At 53.9% G+C, this 18,049-nt stretch overlaps 1 protein-coding gene across 2 annotated transcripts in view; it reads left to right on the top strand.

Moving 5' to 3' along the window:
* NMT1 (N-myristoyltransferase 1) overlaps positions 1–17,675 on the top strand; it is a 34,233-nt gene extending 16,558 nt beyond the window's left edge. The window contains exons 4-12 of one of the 2 annotated variants that reach the window (XM_086357243.1): positions 5,128–5,246; positions 5,843–5,934; positions 6,789–6,905; positions 7,663–7,833; positions 8,708–8,816; positions 11,496–11,666; positions 12,255–12,422; positions 13,410–13,547; positions 14,233–17,675. In XM_086357243.1, coding sequence (XP_086213369.1) covers positions 5,128–5,246; positions 5,843–5,934; positions 6,789–6,905; positions 7,663–7,833; positions 8,708–8,816; positions 11,496–11,666; positions 12,255–12,422; positions 13,410–13,547; positions 14,233–14,253 — 1,106 coding nt within the window. In that variant the 3' untranslated portion in view covers positions 14,254–17,675. Of the gene's footprint in view, positions 1–2,511; positions 5,247–5,842; positions 5,935–6,788; positions 6,906–7,662; positions 7,834–8,707; positions 8,817–11,495; positions 11,667–12,254; positions 12,423–13,409; positions 13,548–14,232 lie in introns of both variants that reach the window. The other variant, XM_086357244.1, reaches the window with a different exon arrangement.
* Positions 17,676–18,049: the final 374 nt, after the last annotated feature.

Here is an 18,049-nt window from a genome sequence, read left to right as displayed (position 1 = left end):
GTTTGATTTGATTTTTCATTAAGAATTTGCAAACGGGTGACTTCATTCTTCACAGACATGGCATCTGGTCAGGAGGCAGGTTAGCATAATGGAGTTCGCTTCTCTCTTGCTTGAGCTCATTTACTCTTTGCTGTTTGCCAAAGTTTCTCCACCTGTAAATTAGAGGGCGCTCCAGTTTTATTCTCAGAAAGCTTATGAAAAAGCCACAGTACTCCTCACCGGGACCTGGATGATCTCGGAAAGGGGAAATGAGGCTCAGTTTTTTTTGTTTTTTTTTTTTTTTTTTACTATTTATTTATTTATTTGGCTGCATTGGGTCTTAGCTGAGGCATGCATGATCTCTCACCTTCGTGGTGGGATATGGGATCCAGCTCCCCAACCAGGGACTGAACGCCAGCCCCCTACACGGGGAGTGTGAGTCCTAGCCACTGGACCGCCAGGGAAGTCCTGGCTCAGTTTTGTTTCCCCACCCCGTGCCTGTGGCAGCGTGGAGTGTGGGACTTTTTGGAAGAGGGATCACTGCGAGTGTCTGGCCAGTCTGCCTTTCAGGTCAGTCAAGTCCAAATAAAGGATTCCTCCTCTGTGTCTGAGTTAGCCGATAGAAAGTACTGCATCACAGGCATCGGGTGGTCCACGTGGCTGAGGTGTCACCCTAGTTCTGCTTCTGAGTGTCCTTTGGGTGGTGTCATTTATAGCTTCTTGCTTTCATTTTTTCCACTTAAATGAGGGCTAGTAATTTTGAATCTCAAGCATATCAAATGTCCTGTGTTTGCCGCACTGCCCGACTTGTGGGGAGAGTTAGAATTAGATTGTATTCCACTCAAGAGACCTAGGGGCTTCCCTCATGGCTCAGACGGTAATGATTCTGGCTGTAATGCAGGATACCCAGGTGTGATCCCTGGGTTGGAAAGATCCCCTGGAGAAGGGAATGGCTACGCACTCCTGTCTTCTTGCCTGGAGAGCTGCATGGACAGAGAAGCTTGGCAGGCCCATGGGGTCTCAGAGGACTCAGGCACGACTGAGCAACTAACACTTTCAAGAGACCCAGAATTCTTTAAAGTCATCCTCCTAATTTCAAGTAGACAATCATCCTAAGTTCACCATTGAAAGGCTTCTAAACAGCCAGTGTTTTCAGCTGTATAATAGTTCTCTTGTGTGCCCAAATCAGCTTCTCATCCCCTTTTTCAGACTGTGTCATTCTTCTTTTTAAAAGGCACTGCTTTTCCCACACTAATGGAAGGAGGAGGAATCCTTTTTCTTTGCCTGACCTTAGTGGGTTGGAATCTGGCCACAGTTAGATTAGTTTAGAAAGTAACTCTACCAAAGAAAGGGAGAACGCCGACTTGGACTTGGTTGCCCTGGGCCCTGAAAGAGAGGTTTCCTCACTCTGTCCTTCCCTTGTCCTGCTTGCTTGGCTTAAGGTCTCCCAGGTCTCGCATTCTTTTCTCCCAAGTCCTTCACAGTTGCCCTGCGGTGCTTACTTTTGGATCTTGAGTATTAGAAGGCAAAGAGAGAGTTTAGGGGTAGAGTGTGCAGAAAGGAACCATTGAAAGCCCAGGTTTGCCTTTCAAAGTTCCCAGTGTCCTCCACAGCCGGTTCATGGAAGCCCGGAGACAATTGGTTGCATTTCTGCCCCCTGAGAAGCAGCCCCCACCTCCTTGGCCAGAGGTGCTCGTGAGCCAGTAGAAGGTGGCGGGCAGGACCCCTGGGCCGCTCTCAACATTGCCGGCACCCCAAACTGCGAGTCTGTTCTGAGTGGCTGCTTCTTTCTCAGTGTTTCCTCTCACTCTGCTTTGTCAGCTTTGTCTTGCAAATGGTAAATAGCCTTGAGATAACCTATGAGATGAAGAAGGCAATGACACCCCACTCCAGTACTCTTGCCTGGAAAATCCTCTGGACGGAGGAGCCTGGTAGGCTGCAGTCCATGGGGTCGCTGAGGGTCGGACACGACTGAACGACTTCACTTTCACTTTTCACTTTCATGCATTGGAGAAGGAAATGGCAACCCACTCCAGTGTTCTTGCCTGGAGAATCCCAGGGACGGGGGAGCCTGGTGGGCTGCCGTCTATGGGGTCGCACAGAGTTCAACATGACTGAAGTGACTTAGCAGCAGCAGCAACCTATGAGAACAAGTTTGTCAACACACAGATCAAGACTTACCAGTTGAATATTTTGTATACAAATTCACTCAGTTGACAAGCACTTATTGAGTGCTCTTTGTACAATTCAGACCTCAGGATGTCACTGCTCCCTACCATCCCCCTTAAAGACCCATTCAGGATGTCCCACAGCCCTTAGGATAAAGTCCAGCCTCTCGCAGCTTGCAGGGTCCTCCACGATTGGCCCCCGCTCTTCTCTTCAGCCTTGTCTCCTAGTTTCTTCCCCTCCTTTCATCTCCAGGTCTTGACTCTGTTCTTCCGCAGTGTACCCACCTTCCCTGCCCCACCCAGTCTACCCCTGCCTAATTCCTAATTATCCTTGAAATCACATCTTTTTTTTCTTTTTATGCAGGATCTTAGTTCCCTGACCAGGGATCGAACCTGTGCCCACTGCAGTGGAAGCACGGAATCTTAACCACTGGACCGCCAGGAACATCCCTGAGGTCACATCTTTAGATGTTTCTTCTAAGAGGTCTTTTCTCCATCTCCTCCTCATCCCCCCATACTTCATTATTGCGGACTTTCATTATGCTGAGTGGCAAGTGCCTGCTTGCTTTGTCTCTTTGGGCCCCATGATGACAAGGACCTGCATCCATGTCATTCACCAGCTCCTGCCCCAGAGCTGGCGCTGTCTAGGATTCTGAGAACAGATGGTGAAGGTGCAAATGGCAGTGCCTGGTGTGGGCAGGACCTGGTAGCCAGCCTGAATGAAATGATTTGGCCTTGAGACTATTGTCATCTGGTGAGGAGGATCACTTGTATCTTGTCTGTGAGATCATCTTGGAGAAAAATGATAAAGGGTTCTGAAGTTTAAATAAAAGGGGGTATAAACTCAAAATAAGATAGGGAAAATAGATTAGCACCTACTCAAGACTAGAGTAGGGATCCGTGGTGTTTCCCAGGGGTCTGGCCCTTGGCTTATAAGGCTCAAAAAATTATACATGGCAAGGAAATGAAAGTGGATTGACTTCTAGTCAATTAATTCACAAGGACTACTTTATAAATTAATCAAAAGGCCAGTTTCTAAACTAGGGGAGAAAAATATAGCCTTTCTCCCAAGGAAACCTTCACTTGAGAGCAGCTTATAAATAGGAGTCAACCGGATTCTTCCTTTCTGTGACCCCAGTGTTGCCTGTTTGCAGTCTTTGACCCTTAGCACATTGGTTGTGACTTGTTTCTTGACTGTTTCCCCAGAAGATGGTACGTCTTGTGAGGCCAGGGACATTTTCCCAGCCCTGTCCTGGTGCATGATGTCCAGCCGGTGTTCAGTAAATGTGCTGGGCGAGAGTTAGATGGTCAGTCCTCATGGTGTTTTCCTTGGCTCATGGCCAGATGCAACCATTTCCACTACACCTGCCCCACTGATCCATCCCTGGTAGGGTCCACAGTTGCCTGTTACACATTAGAACAGTGTGTTTGGGTCAGGAGTCTGACCATCAGTAACAGCTTGAGCTGAATGACAAGAATGTGCAGAGCCCTGTGCTGGGAGCCATGGACTCAGTGGGTCCTCTGTAAAGGCTCCTTATTTATTTTTAAAAAATTTTTGTTGTCTTCTCTTTGTTTTTGTTTGTAATTGGAGAATAATTGCTTTACAGTGTTGTGTTGGTTTCTGCCATGCAACAGCTCGAACCAGCCGTTAGCACTGTATCTATCTCCTCCCTCTTGAGCCTCCCTCCCCCACCCCTGTCTGCCGCTCTAGGCCATCACGGAGCTCCGAGCAGGGCTCCCTGTGCTGTGCAGCAGCCTCCCACTAGCTCACTGGCTGCTTTACGCGTGGTGGTGTATGTATGTCAGTGTTGCTCTCTCTCTTCAAAGACTCCATTTTTTTTTTTTTCCAAAATTTTATGTATTTATTGCTGTGCTGAGTCTTCGTTGCTGCACAAGGTCTTTCTTTAGTTGCAGTGAGCCAGGGCTCCTTCCTAGGTGTGGTGCGCAGGCTTCTCATCGCAGCGGCTCCTCTTGTTGCAGAGCACGGGCTCAGTAGTTGTGCTGCACAGGCTTAGTTGCTCCACAGCATGTGGAATCTTCCTGGACCAGCGATGGGACACATGTTCCCTGCATTGGCGGGTGAACTCTTAACCACTGGACCAGCAGGGAAGTCCCGAAGACTCCGTGTTTAAAGTGTACTAAACATTCCCTCTTCTGAGTTGTGAGCATGAACGAATAAGCTCTGAACTGTAGAAACTACCAGGGCCAAATAATTCCAGGGGCCGAAATGATGTGGCTGATGCGTCCGAGTTCTGTCAGATAGGTTTGGTTTGGCTGGGGCTAGGAATCAGGGCTCTGTCTTCTCGGCATCCCCTGTACCCCTTGTGTATTGCACAGGGGAGGGGTGTCTATCCTGCGGGGATGTTGTGTCAGGGGGCGACTTCCCAGCAGTGTGGTGTAGACTCAGTGATTCAGCCCAGAGGCACTCACAGGGCTCTGTAAACACCGTGGGCCCGAGTTGGCAGCTGCAGTTAACTGGCCCCTGTCGGTGAAGGCCCAGGCTGGCAGGACCCAGAGAGAGCCTGGCGCCTGGACGCCATTGTCCACCTCAGGAATGGGCCTGGTAGATTGTCACTGCTGTTGACACAAAAGCTGCCTTGTTGCAACTCCTTATAAATCCATCCAGGTCTATGGGCCTGGGCCAGAGCCATGACAACACTCTATACCAGCTGGGAGGCAGGAAGCCAAGTTAGCCAAGATACATGTTTGTCATTTAGTAACTGAAGGGGGATTTAAAAGAAGGTCCAAGACACCAGCCACCTTGGCTCCCAGGATTGTTCTGAAGTTTGGCCACAAATTGGCCCTCAGTTAGGGGCCAAGGGTAGCCGGAGAGACGGTCTGCCATTGCCAAGGAGAGAGTGTTCTTTGGATGGAGGGCTCCTGGGGACAGGAGGAATTTGCTGAGGTCAGTTTTTGAGCTGAGCCCCTTCCCTCCCCAAGAAAGCCAACGATGAAACTCATGGCTGTGCTCTGCTTGCAGGAGAAGTTGTGAACACACATGGTCCTGTGGAGCCTGACAAAGACAACATCCGCCAGGAGCCCTACACGCTGCCCCAGGGCTTCACCTGGGACGCCTTGGACCTGGGGGACCGTGGTGTGGTGAGTAGGCCTGGGCTGACCACCAGCATGGACAGGGCACCGCGTTCACCGAGAACGCAGCCAAGGTGGCTTCTCCTCGGGCCTTCCTCGAGGACTCTTCTAAGAAGAGCCGAGCCAAGCAGGGCTAGCAGATCCCTCCCATCTGTTGCCTCTGGGATCTGCCCACGACTCCGCCTGAATAGCACACAGCATCTCTGGCGCGTTGAGAGTTAACCCCTGCAGCTCGCTCCCCAAGGTGGATACCTCTTCTTCATGCTTTCATTTTCCCTGTTCGTCCGTTCATTCAGTCCCTTGTCTTTGCGATGGAGTGGTCTGTTACTTGGATGCCATTCTTGGCCTGCCACACTTCCTGTGCTTAAGTCTGCCCCTCTACCCCTGGTGACTCAGTTTCCCTCTTAAGCACTAGATTGCTTGTTCCAGGAGTCCCTGCCCTGCCCGGATGAAAAGGATTTGTGAGATTAAATAGAGTTTTTGGTAGTTTGCCTTGTTCCCAACAGCTTGGAGCCCCAGGGTATTGGCCTTGGTTTCCATGGCCCCCCCCCACCGCCCCCGCCTCTGGCAGAATACTTCTAAGGCGGCTCCTCTTCTCTCTGCAGCTGAAAGAACTCTACACTCTCCTGAATGAGAACTATGTGGAAGATGATGATAACATGTTCCGGTTTGATTATTCCCCAGAATTTCTTTTGTGGTGAGTTGTAAGGACTTCCCTACGGTTCTGAGGCCACAGAGCAGAAAAGCAAGGCGCCAGATTGCTCATCCCTCCTAAGTGCCAGCCTTTTAATGGCAAATCAGTGTGTGGTTTTGGAGATTGCTTCCAGTGGAGCTCAGAATTGAAACTTTATGTAAGGCACAATGACTGGGTGAGAAATTCCTTTATGGAATTGGTACCCAGAAGAAAAAATCGTCTGTTGTATAATGACTTTAGGTGAGAAGGGAAGGAGGGATGAGACCTGCTAAGATTTAAAAGAATAGAGGGTCATTTTCAGTCTTATTTCCTGAGCATGTTTGGTTGTATAGAAATGGCCTTGCCTGGCTGAGCACTCCTTCCCCTTTCCGGCCTCATTTAATATCCAAGGAGGTAGGGCATGAGGCTGGCACAGAGGGGACCTGTCTGAAGGGGGAGGGAAAGGAAGACCGCCAGAGTGGAAGGCGGGGAGGAGATGGAGCCCAGAGCTCCAGAGGCTCCACAGCCGGCTCCTGACCACGGGACCCGCTGGATTTGGAGCCAAGGAGGCTGGGGCTCCAGCTCAGGCTGTCAGAGTCAGTGAGCACAAAGAAACTGGATCAGTATGAAATCTTCAGTGTGACAGCCCTGGGTTGGGTAAATAGGCCAAGTGGACTGAGCAGCAAGAAAGGGCTGTGACTTGGTCCCATTGGTGTCCAGGAGGATTTGGCCTGAAAGTGGATTTCAGAGAATTGAGCTGTTCTCTCCCCAGGGAGATGGTAGCATGAGGTTAGAGCCAGACTCAGTGGTGGGCCCAGACAGTCTGCCCAGCCCGCTGGCAGGCAGCCCCGTGCCCACAGCTCCTGTCTCTCTTCCAGGGCTCTCCGGCCGCCTGGCTGGCTCCCCCAGTGGCACTGTGGGGTTCGAGTGGTCTCGAGTCGGAAACTAGTTGGGTTCATCAGCGCCATCCCGGCAAACATCCATATCTACGACACGTAAGCACCAGCGCCACCCCCGACCCGTGTCCCCACCGTGGAAAGTGGGGGGAAAACATATACATAGCTTCCATAGAAGCAGGAGGGAAGTTCCCCTGAAGGGAGGGAACTTGGGTTCCTAGGAATAGAAATTCATAATAGGAACTGCCCATCTTGCTCTGAATTGTTGCTGGAGCTCTTGTCTGTGACCTGGGCTGGAAGGGGTCCGCCCTGAGGGCTGACCCACTCCCTGACCAGCTTGTTGGCACTTATGCCAGTCACGCATCGCCATGCTCGAGCCACTCAGAAGTGGGCTGGTGTGACTCATACCCACGGTCGTGGGGCCTTCCAGCTCTGCTCTTCGTTTCTTTGGAAATGTCAGAACCATTTATCTACCACAGCCTTCTGCGCTTGGGGGAGTCAGAACCCCTGAAATCGTAGGATAGTCCTTGACTTCTGTGGGGTTCCTGATGGCTGAAGATGGGGCTCGCTCAGCTTGCTCTGGGGGCTTCACCAGGAAGATGCCGGTGGTGCCTTAAATAAAGGAGTTTGCTTGAGTCCCTCTTTGGAAATAGAGTCTGTGTTGAGGAGAGACCAGGTTCCTTGCCTAGTGCAGCAGAGCAGGGCGATGGGAGGGTGTTCCTAGCTGCTGAGCACAGGTGGGGCCAGAACACGAGCCTGTGCTGGGGGCCCCGCTCCCTACACGGGCCTCCCATGCTTTAAGGGATGGCCTCGCCTGGTAAAAGCCTCGACCCTGGGTTTTCTCTTGACTCTGCAGAGAGAAGAAGATGGTAGAGATCAACTTCCTGTGTGTCCACAAGAAGCTGCGCTCCAAGAGAGTGGCTCCAGTGCTGATCCGTGAGATAACCCGGCGGGTTCACCTGGAGGGCATCTTCCAAGCTGTTTACACTGCCGGGGTGGTGTTACCAAAGCCTGTCGGCACCTGCAGGTAAAAACCTCTTCTTGGAGAGGTTCTCGAAATGGTGGTGTGCCCACTCTAGTTGGGGAGCTTGTGTCACCATGAGTCACAGCTCTGCCCCTCAGCTCAGTGCATGGCCGAGAGCATCCGCTGTTCTGGTGTCTGAAAAGGTGGGGGGTGGTGCCCACAGGAGCCGAGTAGGGCACACGGGGAGTGAAAGGGAGTCAGTAGGAACGACAGCCTGCACAGCGCATGCCCTGTCCAAAGGGGTCAGGCTTTCTTAGCTCCCTCTGATTCCTGCCATGTGGAAATGGCAGGGGGTCAGTCTGCTGGGGGTTTGTTTTAAAGGCTGAGCCCAAATCTGGTTCTTTATGGTAAATGTCCTATAGTTTTAAATGAGTGGCTCTGTTTTGTTCTGAATATTATGTGGGCCAAAGAGAGCATGTCTCATCTCTGTGAACCAAGCAAAACCTCTGTCTTTGAAAGTTCTTTGGAACAATTGAGTACTCTCTGCCTTAAGAGCTTCTAAAGTGAAAACATCAGTTAGGTGCCAAAGAGGAGGGAGGCAGAGGCCGGACGTTTGGAGAACCTCGGGTCTTTTCCACTGATTTGATTCCCCGAGTGAGGACTCCTGTCCCAAGACAACTGCTGGTACGGAGGAGGGGCTTGTGAACTTGAGGAAGAAATTATGGGAAGAACTGTGGCCACTCTGCACTCACTGTGGGGTATGCTCTGCACTCACTGTGGGGTACGCTCTGCACTCACTGTGGGGTACGGAGCTCCTGGGTGGCCCGCTCAAGTGGGGCCTGATGGCTCTCTCATGCCACCTGCTGGCCATCTGGAGAGGTCCTCTTAGTGCGACTTGCCACGGCCCTCTGAGGACAGGAGGTCTGTGTCCCCACAGGTACTGGCATCGGTCCCTAAATCCCCGGAAGCTGATTGAAGTGAAGTTCTCCCACTTGAGCAGAAACATGACCATGCAGCGCACCATGAAGCTGTACCGACTACCAGAGGCCAGTGGGGCCCCGGGGCCTGGGCAGGAGCGGGAGGGCGGCGGGGGTGGGGGGGCGGCGGTGGAGGGAGGCCTGGAGACCGGGAGAGCCTGGTGGGGCCTGAGCCAGGGGCAGGGGGCTCTCTTACCAGAAAAGCAGCCCAGCCCATGGTTTCCGGATTCCTGGCCTTGCCCTTTCTCTCCTCCTCTTATCTGTAGCCTGGGTTTTATTTTAGTTGGACTTTCTGTTTTCCCAAGCCTGCACCTGGACTCGCTTCTCTGCCATCTGTTGGCAGACTCAGAGAGCGCCTATTTTGTAATCTCAGCCTGAGGGCAGCACAGTGGGGAGAGGAATCTGCTGTACTGCAGCCCATCCCAGGACCAGTGTAAACGAGCCATAGAGTATCTGTTGCTACTTCTGCTGAGTCGGGTAGAGGGTGGGTGACTGAGCCTTCGAGGGGAGCTGAGATTTCCAGGCTCAGTCCTCCTGCTCAGATTTTGCCACTGAAGGACCAGGCAGCTTCGGTGAGCTGGTTTTCAACTCTGGGCCTTGGTTTGCCTGGTTTGCCAGTGAGATGGATGCTCCTGGGTCTTACAGTCCTTTCTCTTCCCTCAGAGCCCTTCCAGGCAGGGTCAGCGCAGTCACTGGGTGCCGGCTGACCCGAGGGCCGACCCACCGCTGGGCCAGGGTCATCAGTGTCCAGTTTGGAGGGCCCGCCGCAGCACAGTTAGGCACTGCCCAGGAGACCAGACTAGGGAGCCACAATGAGTGTCCCCTCCTTTCTGTTCTCATGCTAGACTGGTCCCGCCTGCTAGGCAGACAGAGAGCATTCTTTTAAGTGGTGTTGCAGCTAGGAGAATGTCTCTGGATCTCCTTGCCTGTGGGAGAACCCCAGCAGGGCTGCTTTTTCAGTCCAGGATTTGAGGTGTCACTGTGGGTGGTGCCACGTAGAAATAAGGTCAGTGAGTGTTCCCTAGTGACATCAGGTTTAGCAAGGAATTTTGGCAGCTGGAGTTTGTGGAGCTGCAGTTTTAAAAGCAATTCCTGTTCACCTGAAACTAACACAACGGTGCTACTCAAGTATACTCCAGTGTAAACTTACAGATAAAGCAGGTCTTGCACTGGGAATCGGTTGTGTCAGGCAGTGACTGCGGTATATAAACCTGTCATTATTTAGTCACGAAGTTGTGTCCTGACTCTTTTCTGACTCCATGGGTGGTAGCGTGCCAGGCTCCTCTGTCCATGAGATTTCCCAGGCAAGAATATTGGAGTGGGTTGCCATTTTCTTTTCCAGGCCTCAGCATGGAACCCTGTCTCCTGCATTGGCAAGCAGATTCTTTACCACTGAGCCACCAGGGAAGCCCCATATAAACCTACTCCACCCCATTTGCAGATTTGGCTGACCTCACCTCAGACAGTAAAGAATATGCCTGCAATGCAGGAGACCCAGTTTCAATCCCTGGGTCGGGAAGATCCCCTGGAGAAAGGAATGGCTACCCACTTGAGTATTCTTGCCTGGAGGATGAGCAGAAGAGGCTGGCGGGCTACAGTACCTGGGGTCGCAAAGAGTCGGGCACTATCAAGTGACTGACACTTTCATTTTTTTCACCTTTGTGTATTAAGCCCTTGGGGATGTTCCCTCAGCCACAGTATTTATTCCCGAGCATCACATGGCTTCTTTTCCACTTAAGCATTTTCTAAGGAGAAGCAGCTGTGGAGTGGGATTCTGGCAGGAGATTAAGTCCTGGGAATTTAATGCTTTTCTTCTGAATTTAACTGGCATCACTGTCCTGCCAGGGGTGCTGCTGGTCCAACGGTGTGCTAGTGGACATCCCTAAGTGGGCATCCAGGGTAGACTCTGCTGGGCCCCCAGGGTTCCACGGTGCCTGTGGCTGGGTGCCTGTGAAGTGCCCTAAGTCGGTAGGAGATGGAGCCGTGCAGAAAGAGACGAGCTGCAGTTGAGGGGGAGAGGATTGTGAGGCTCAAGGGTGGGGAGCTAAGAAAGCCTTTGGGAGGCCCAGGAACAGCCCTGGGCTGGACCCACTTCAGCACATCCATGCGTTGGCCAGGGCTTCTTCATCACGGCACCATTGACACTTTGGGTCAGGTAGTTGTTGGTCAAGCAGACCATCCTGTATGTTGCAGAATGTTTACCAGCATCCCTGGTTTCTCCATACCAGTAGCCACCCTGCCCCTAATGTGACAACCCAAAAACATCTCCAAATATGGTCAGATGTCCCCTGGGAGGCAAAATCGCTTCTGTTGAGCGCTCCTGGGCCAGAAATACAGACGGTCACAGCTACAACAACCACTGGTTCCGAGGGTGGCTGGTCTTGGGCCCTGTGCTGGGGCGTCTGGAGCAGGCAGGGCTGTGATGGGCTGTGTTTTCTTAGGAAGCCAGCCTGGGCCATGTGGATAAGAGATTGACGCAACAGCCTTAGCCAAGGATGGCAGCCTTAACCGGCAGGGAAAGGGCCAGATTCACCATGAGGGTGGGACTTGTGCTTGCGGATGTGGACAGCGGGTGAGAGGGGGCTACCTGAGATGATCGAGGAGGCTCTCTTGAGGGCGTGGGGGGGTAGACTCAGGGTCAGGGTAGGAAGGCAGACAGCATGAGCTTTTCGGTTCGTGGAGGACTTGAGAGGGAGCCAGGGCGCTCATGGTCAGCACATCTCATGCTCTCTGGTTTCTTTCTTCCAGACTCCCAAGACAGCTGGGCTGCGACCAATGGAGAAAAAGGACATTCCAGTAGTGCACCAGCTCCTCAGCCGGTACCTGAAGCAGTTCCACCTCACGCCTGTCATGAGCCAGGAGGAGGTGGAGCACTGGTTCTACCCCCAGGAGAATATCATTGACACTTTTGTGGTGGAGGTGAGCGGGGACGCGTGTTCTGGGCCTTGGCCCCGTGGACAGGGAGGCGTTCTCCCGCAGTGATGGGTATCCCCGGGCTCGGTAACCGAAGAGCAGTTGACCAGAGAGTTGGCACCCTAGCCTTCCTGGACCACCTGTGCTTGGGCTCCACTAAAGGCAGGAAGTTGTAGCTTGCATTTGCTAAAAAGAGCTCTTCTGGCCCTGGCGTGAGCCCTTCATCTCTCCCTCCCCGCTGCTGACCCTGAGCAGACAGAGCTGAGCCCCAGTTGGTCAGGTGAGCTCTGCTGGGTCTGGAGCTGGCTGGACGTTTGTGGGGCCATGAGCTGTGAGAAGGCCCTGTTGCTGCAGGTGGGGAAGGAGTGTGGCAGAGTCAGTCTCCGGCCCAGCCTGGGTTTTCCTCCCAGCGCCGTCCTCGGGTTCCCTCTTGATGTGTTTTCTCCTCCCTGTGTATCCTGTTTCAGTTTCCACTCATTCATCTGGAGGGACAGAGCTGCCCGAGGGTGGCGGAGGGCAATGGGAACATTCTGTTCCCAGGCTGCGCGGCCCCGTGCCGGTGTGACCCTGCCTTCTTTATTGTCTTCCCATCAGAATGCAAACGGGGAGGTGACTGATTTCCTGAGCTTTTATACACTTCCGTCCACCATCATGAACCACCCGACCCACAAGAGTCTGAAGGCTGCTTACTCTTTCTACAATGTTCACACTCAGACCCCTCTCCTAGACCTCATGAGCGACGCCCTCGTTCTCGCCAAAATGGTGAGGAGCCAACCAGAGGGAAGGGGCGGTGGGGCAGTGCTGAGCACAGCTCTCAGGAGCTGCTCCTGGGCGGGGGGGCTTCAAGGCCTCGTCATCTTCCTGCTTCACTCTGGGAGCAGCCTAGCGGTTTCCAGCCCTCAGCTCAAAAACTAGGAGGGAGCAAGGAGTGTCCACACCAGGTGAAGGCATTGAACTCCTGATGTATTTCAGTGAGTTTTGTTCTCACGGGAGGTGCTGCCAAGGAGCCTGAATAGCCAGGCCTGCACGGGGAGGTGAGGGGTTCTCCTTACGACCTCCCCAATGTGGGAATGGGAAGATTGGTGGTGTCTGTTGTGGTGAGTCATGAGCCGCTGACTGGTGGGGCATGGCGGAGAGGGGTCCAGGTTTCTCTCTCACCTGAGAGGTCACTGGGCAGCCCTAGCCCGTGGGGTCTACCTGCGCTCGGCCTGGTCCACTGTGCGCCGGCTGCCAGCCACCATCCAGTCCCTGATCAAGTCTGTCACAGCCTCAGAGAAGCATGTCACATGTCATTAAGTCCCTCGGTGCGCCAAGGCCTGGGACTTGGGGCGACAGGGAGTTGGGGAGCAGTGAGGCTCAAGAGCAGAGGTGCTCTTGAGCACCTTCTCTTAGGAAAAGGTTCAGGCCTTGGTCTCCAGAGAGGACTGTGGAAGTTACCTGCATGTTTCAGGGAAGCATAGCAATGGGAGCGGCGGCCTGGACTCTGGGTGCACAAATGCGTCCTTGTGGGGACGCTGCGGAGAGGCCAGGTAAGGTGGCACTCAGCACGTCATGAGAACTGCTACCAGAGAGCAGGGCGCTAACGGGAGTCTGGATGTCCACAGAAGCAGCAGGCGCCTCTGAAGGCAGATCGCTGCCCTGGCCGCCTGCCCGTGAGGCAGTTCTGATACAACAGGAGAGAGAGGGCAGGAATGCGAGGCGGCGTCCACCCATCCTCACCTGTCCTTGTTTCTCCCTGCTGCCCCGCAGAAAGGGTTTGACGTGTTCAATGCACTGGATCTCATGGAGAACAAAACCTTCCTGGAGAAGCTCAAGTTCGGCATTGGGGATGGCAACCTACAGTATTACCTGTACAATTGGAAGTGCCCCAGCATGGGGGCAGAGAAGGTATGTACATTCTGGGCACCCTGGCAGCTGGGCCCACTCGGGGCTGGCCTGGGTCAGGTGTTGGTACCTGTAATAGAAGCAGGGCCTTGGGTCTGGGATCCAGCATCAGTCTGGGCCCTGGAAGAGTCCCCTCCCTCTGGTGGCCACACGAGCAGGGCCAGTGTTCCCCTGTGAGCAGCAGGTGTGAGGGGGGCAGAGGGCACAGGCCCCTGAGCCACACGGAAGTGGGAAGGTTGTCAGCATCCTCCCACCAGGCGAGTGGCCTCGTCCAATGCGGCAGGGCTTTGGGACTGTCCCAGGACACTGGCCAGTCACATGCCCGTGGTCTGCCAGGAAGAGAGAGTCTGACTCAAGGGGCTGCTGCCCTCGTCCCAGCATGGCCCTTCCTCCACCAGCTCCAGAGGGCAGCTCAGGGCCAGGGGAAGCCGACACTTATAGGGTACCTGGCAGATGAACTGGAGTGCGGCCTGGTGCCCAGTATTCCTCAGGGTGCTGCAGATAAAGGCTCTGATGTCTGAAGCATCAGGTAGAGGTTGAGTGAGAGCCCAGGACTCGCCGGAGCCTGCTCACTCCGCACAGTAGCGCCCTGCGGACTCTGTCACTGGGCCTTCAGGACTGCACGGGGAGTAGGGGAGTCCGGATAGCTGCCCCCTCAACTCTGCCTTTCCCCTCTTGGCTCTCCTAGGTTGGGCTGGTGTTACAGTAACCAGTTGCCAGTGAGATTCTGGATAAAGCCACTGAGAATTACCAGGAAATGGAGCCCCACCACTTGTTGGTCCAATTTTCACAAACGTGAGAATCCCTGGCAAGGGGAGCAGAACTGAACCGGCTTTACAGACCGCCGCTGAACTTGATGATTGTATTAATGGCGTAGGCTGCGAGATGCCATCTCTGGCCGTGTCTCTGGTCTCCCTGTTTTCCAATTAATCGCATCGTTATGCAGCCGCGATCAAGGGAATGTAACTGCTGAAAACTAGCTCGTGATTGGCATATTATGGAGTTAACGGGTGAATAATAAAAGTATATATATATATTATATATATATATATAAATATTTTAAATATCTTTCATGTTCCAAATGTACAAGGATGTTTGGTCTCTAATGAAAAACTGAATCCAGATCATTCCTCAAAATTCGACTCTAAGGCCAGTGCCCGACAGACACATATCGGTACAATTGAATTGTTTCCTTCTGAAAGCAGGCATGGACTTTTCTCAGGGGAGCAGGAGAAAGAGGATGTGGGAGGCTTACCCAGTTCCCCTTCTGAGTCAGCTGGGTTTGATTGGCTTGGCAATGGCAGCGTCGGGTGGAGGGGCTGTGCAGGGCTTTGGGGAGGGCTCAGCGCTCTCTGGGAAGAGCAGGTGGAGGCCTGGCTGGGGCAGACCTGACTCTGAGGCGCTCCTGCAGGGGCTGTACCTTTTTTGCATCCTGAACCTGCGCAGCAGGGATGACCTGTGAAAGTGCGTTTCATGAATCCAGTTCCCTCTTCTAGTCCTCTTGGCCTGCTCCCTGTAGGAAGTCATCCTGCCAACAACTGACTTTTACATCCAGGCTCTCTAGCCAACTGTTGCCAATCTTATATGACAGGGATAAGTCCTGTGAGATTGTTTTTCCACTGCCTGGGGTGACTGGCAGTATGAAGGAGACCTTTGACCTCCTTGTATAGCACCTGGGACCTTGTGGAGACTATGTCAGTGCAGGCCCTGCCTAGCTCATCTTAGAGCAAAGAACCAGGACCTGATGCCCCCAGGATTGGTTGGGCAAGGATGGTGTGGGGCTGATACCCAGACCTCAGCCTCCAGCCCTGGGCCGGTGCCTTCCAGCCCATTAGCCGTCTCTGCTCCTTTCCAAGACATACAGCCTGCAGGTCACGGCAGGAAGTGGTGATGAGATGCCAGTCTGCACTTGGCAACAGAAATGATTTCCTGTTGCCATTGTCAGAGTCTGATTTCCACTGATGATGTGTTGTGGATTTTTGCGGTGGTAATGGTGACTGATGCTGCCTATGGCCCTCCAAATAATGGAGGTTCCAGTCACATGACTGTCACGTAGGCATTCCTCAGTTTCGCTCAGCCAAGTGGTTTGGGGAGGGTTGGGCTATGAATTGTCAGCAGCAGCAACTCATATCCAGACTTGTATGTAACTTTTGCTCTAGGACGAGGTCAGTGGGTGGATGGTGTGACGTGTGAGGTAGGGGGTTTCCTGGCTGCTTTTACCTCTACTTGTAGAGGGAAGGAAGTCTTGCCGGCAGGCCAGGCTCAGCCCAGCTGTGGGAACTGAAATCGTGTTCCATGGGCCAGGAGGGCTGTGTTGCAGGCTGTGGGCTCTGGTGAGGTTTGCCAGAGACTGATTGTGCAGAGTCCCCAGAGCTGGAGGGGATCATGTGCTTAGTTGGGATGGGGCCGTGCTGCCCCTGCCCAAGCAGGGCTGCTGGCCAGGCTTCCTGCAGACGGAACCCCCAACTCCATTGATCACACTTTCATCAGAGGCCTCTAGGGGGCCTCCTTTCTCCCCGTTGTCCCTGTGCTGCAAACTGTAGGCCCCCATCGTGGCTGACCTTTGACTCCTTGACTCCAAGATACCCAGACCAAAGAAGCTGCTGTTCTCAGCAAGATGTGCACTGCATTCCACAGACGGCGGAGTCGGAGAGGCAGGGGCTTGCCCACACAGCCTCACAGACATCAGACACATGGCATCCCATGGCCCAGAGCAGCCCACCCTGTGCGTGCTTCTAAAGATGTCAGAGAAAAAGTTCCCGACTCTCCCACCTCAGGCAGGACTGGAACTTGGACAGGCTCCCTGTCACGAGCTTGCTCAGCTCTGGGCCAGGTCCCGGCCTGAGCTGCCTCTGAAATTTGGGGTGCCTGACGGCCCCAGGAGTGAGCTTTGCCTTGGTGACTAAAGTCATGGGATGGAAACTGTGAGGCCCATGCCCGCTCTGGAAGAAAGCGATTGCCTGGGGAGGTCCCAGTGTCTCCCTGCAGTTGCTCCTTGGACTCTGCTGTCGCCCTCTGTAGGGACCCTGCCCTGCCTTCAGCACCATCCACAGGTCTGCAGGAGTGGGGTTGTGGCTGCTCTTAGTCTTCTTTTTGCCCAAGCACTCCCTGGGTTCTTCACTCGACCCGTTCCAGGACTTCTGGGCAGAGAGAACCATTGCTTGGGGTTTGGGGCCTTGCAGGATGGTGGAGCCGTGACTGGCTTAAACCAAACAAGGCGAAGAGCCCAGGGCCTCCAAGCTCATCAGCTGGGACTTGCCTCAGGCCGCCGCTCACAGTGGGCCTCCCGGGTGTGGCTTCACCCTCTGCCTCCAGTGCTGGGCTTTCAGACTCCATGTTCCTGATGTTTACCTCCAGCCTTTGGAATGACCCCGCAGCACACTCCCACGGCCTCCTGTCTCTGTATGGAGAGAGCTGGGGAGAAAGGAGGTCTCGGTTCTGGACTGAGGTCTGCACAGGGCTGGTGTCCCCACGCACGCCTGCTTCCGAAGATGCTGCTGTCTCGTTTGAAGGCCGGCCTACATCAAGCCACCGCAACACCTAGGTTTATGGAAAATTTCAGGCCTTGCCTGCAACTCCATTCTGACTGCCGTCACCCACTTGCTGACTCACTTGAAGCCTAGGGTGGGTGTCCCAGCGCTCTTGAATTCTTTGCCCAAAGATGACCAGCATTTAACCAACTGAAGGGATGGCCCAAAGGCCTGGATAGCTTCACAGCTTCAGCCCTGGAGAGGGTGGCTGCTGGGCCAGGGGACGGGGCGGGGCGTATCTCTGGCCAGGGCCTTTCCACCCCGGGCTCCCTTCTTCAGGCCTGGCCGCCTGCCCTGGAACCAGAGGAGACGCAGAGCTTCGGGTTATTACTGTCAGGGGAAGGCAGGCCTGCAAACAGACTGTCCCTGGGGAGGCTGTGGGGGAAGATTTCATTCAGATCAGTTCAAAAATACTGATTGACTGCCAACCAGGCACCCGCATCCAGGAACGGGAAAGGGGAGGCTTCACCTTTGTGTCTTGGCTTTGCTCCGGGCTGTGGGAGGGGCATCCATTTCCGGGGTGGGGGAAGAAATACCAAATGCATTGTTGTTCTGCTTGGTACATCTCACTTGTTTCTAATAAAGGAAGCAGCTGAACACAGCCTTCTGCCCTCTTGGTATTCCTCTGGTCAGCAGGTGGCAGGGGAACCCCAGAGCCCCCAATCTGGGCCAGAGCCCTCTCGCCCTGCAAGGAGGGCCCTCGTGACCAGAGACGCTTCTCAATACTTTCCTTTGGCAAGACTACCCTTTGAGGGCCAGCTTGGCTCTTTTTCCCCTAACCTCTCCCACCCGCCAGCAAGGAGCCAGTACTGACTTGGGTTTAGTTTGTGTAAGAGGAGCAGCCAGGCTCTAGGCCAGCACTCAGGACCTTGGCAGAGCCGCCCCCTCAGTCCAGGTCAGCATGGCTCCTCTGACAGAGGGTGCGGGCACCACCCCTCCCACTGTCCAGATGCCACCCCTCCCTTTGCAGGGCAG

The sequence above is a fragment of the Bos grunniens genome, chromosome 19 (assembly GCF_055505025.1).
Source record: "Bos grunniens cultivar Pamir isolate PY7600 chromosome 19, Bosgru_T2T1.0, whole genome shotgun sequence".
NCBI classification, from domain to species: domain Eukaryota; kingdom Metazoa; phylum Chordata; class Mammalia; order Artiodactyla; family Bovidae; genus Bos; species Bos grunniens.
This window is presented reverse-complemented; position numbering and strand designations above follow the sequence as displayed.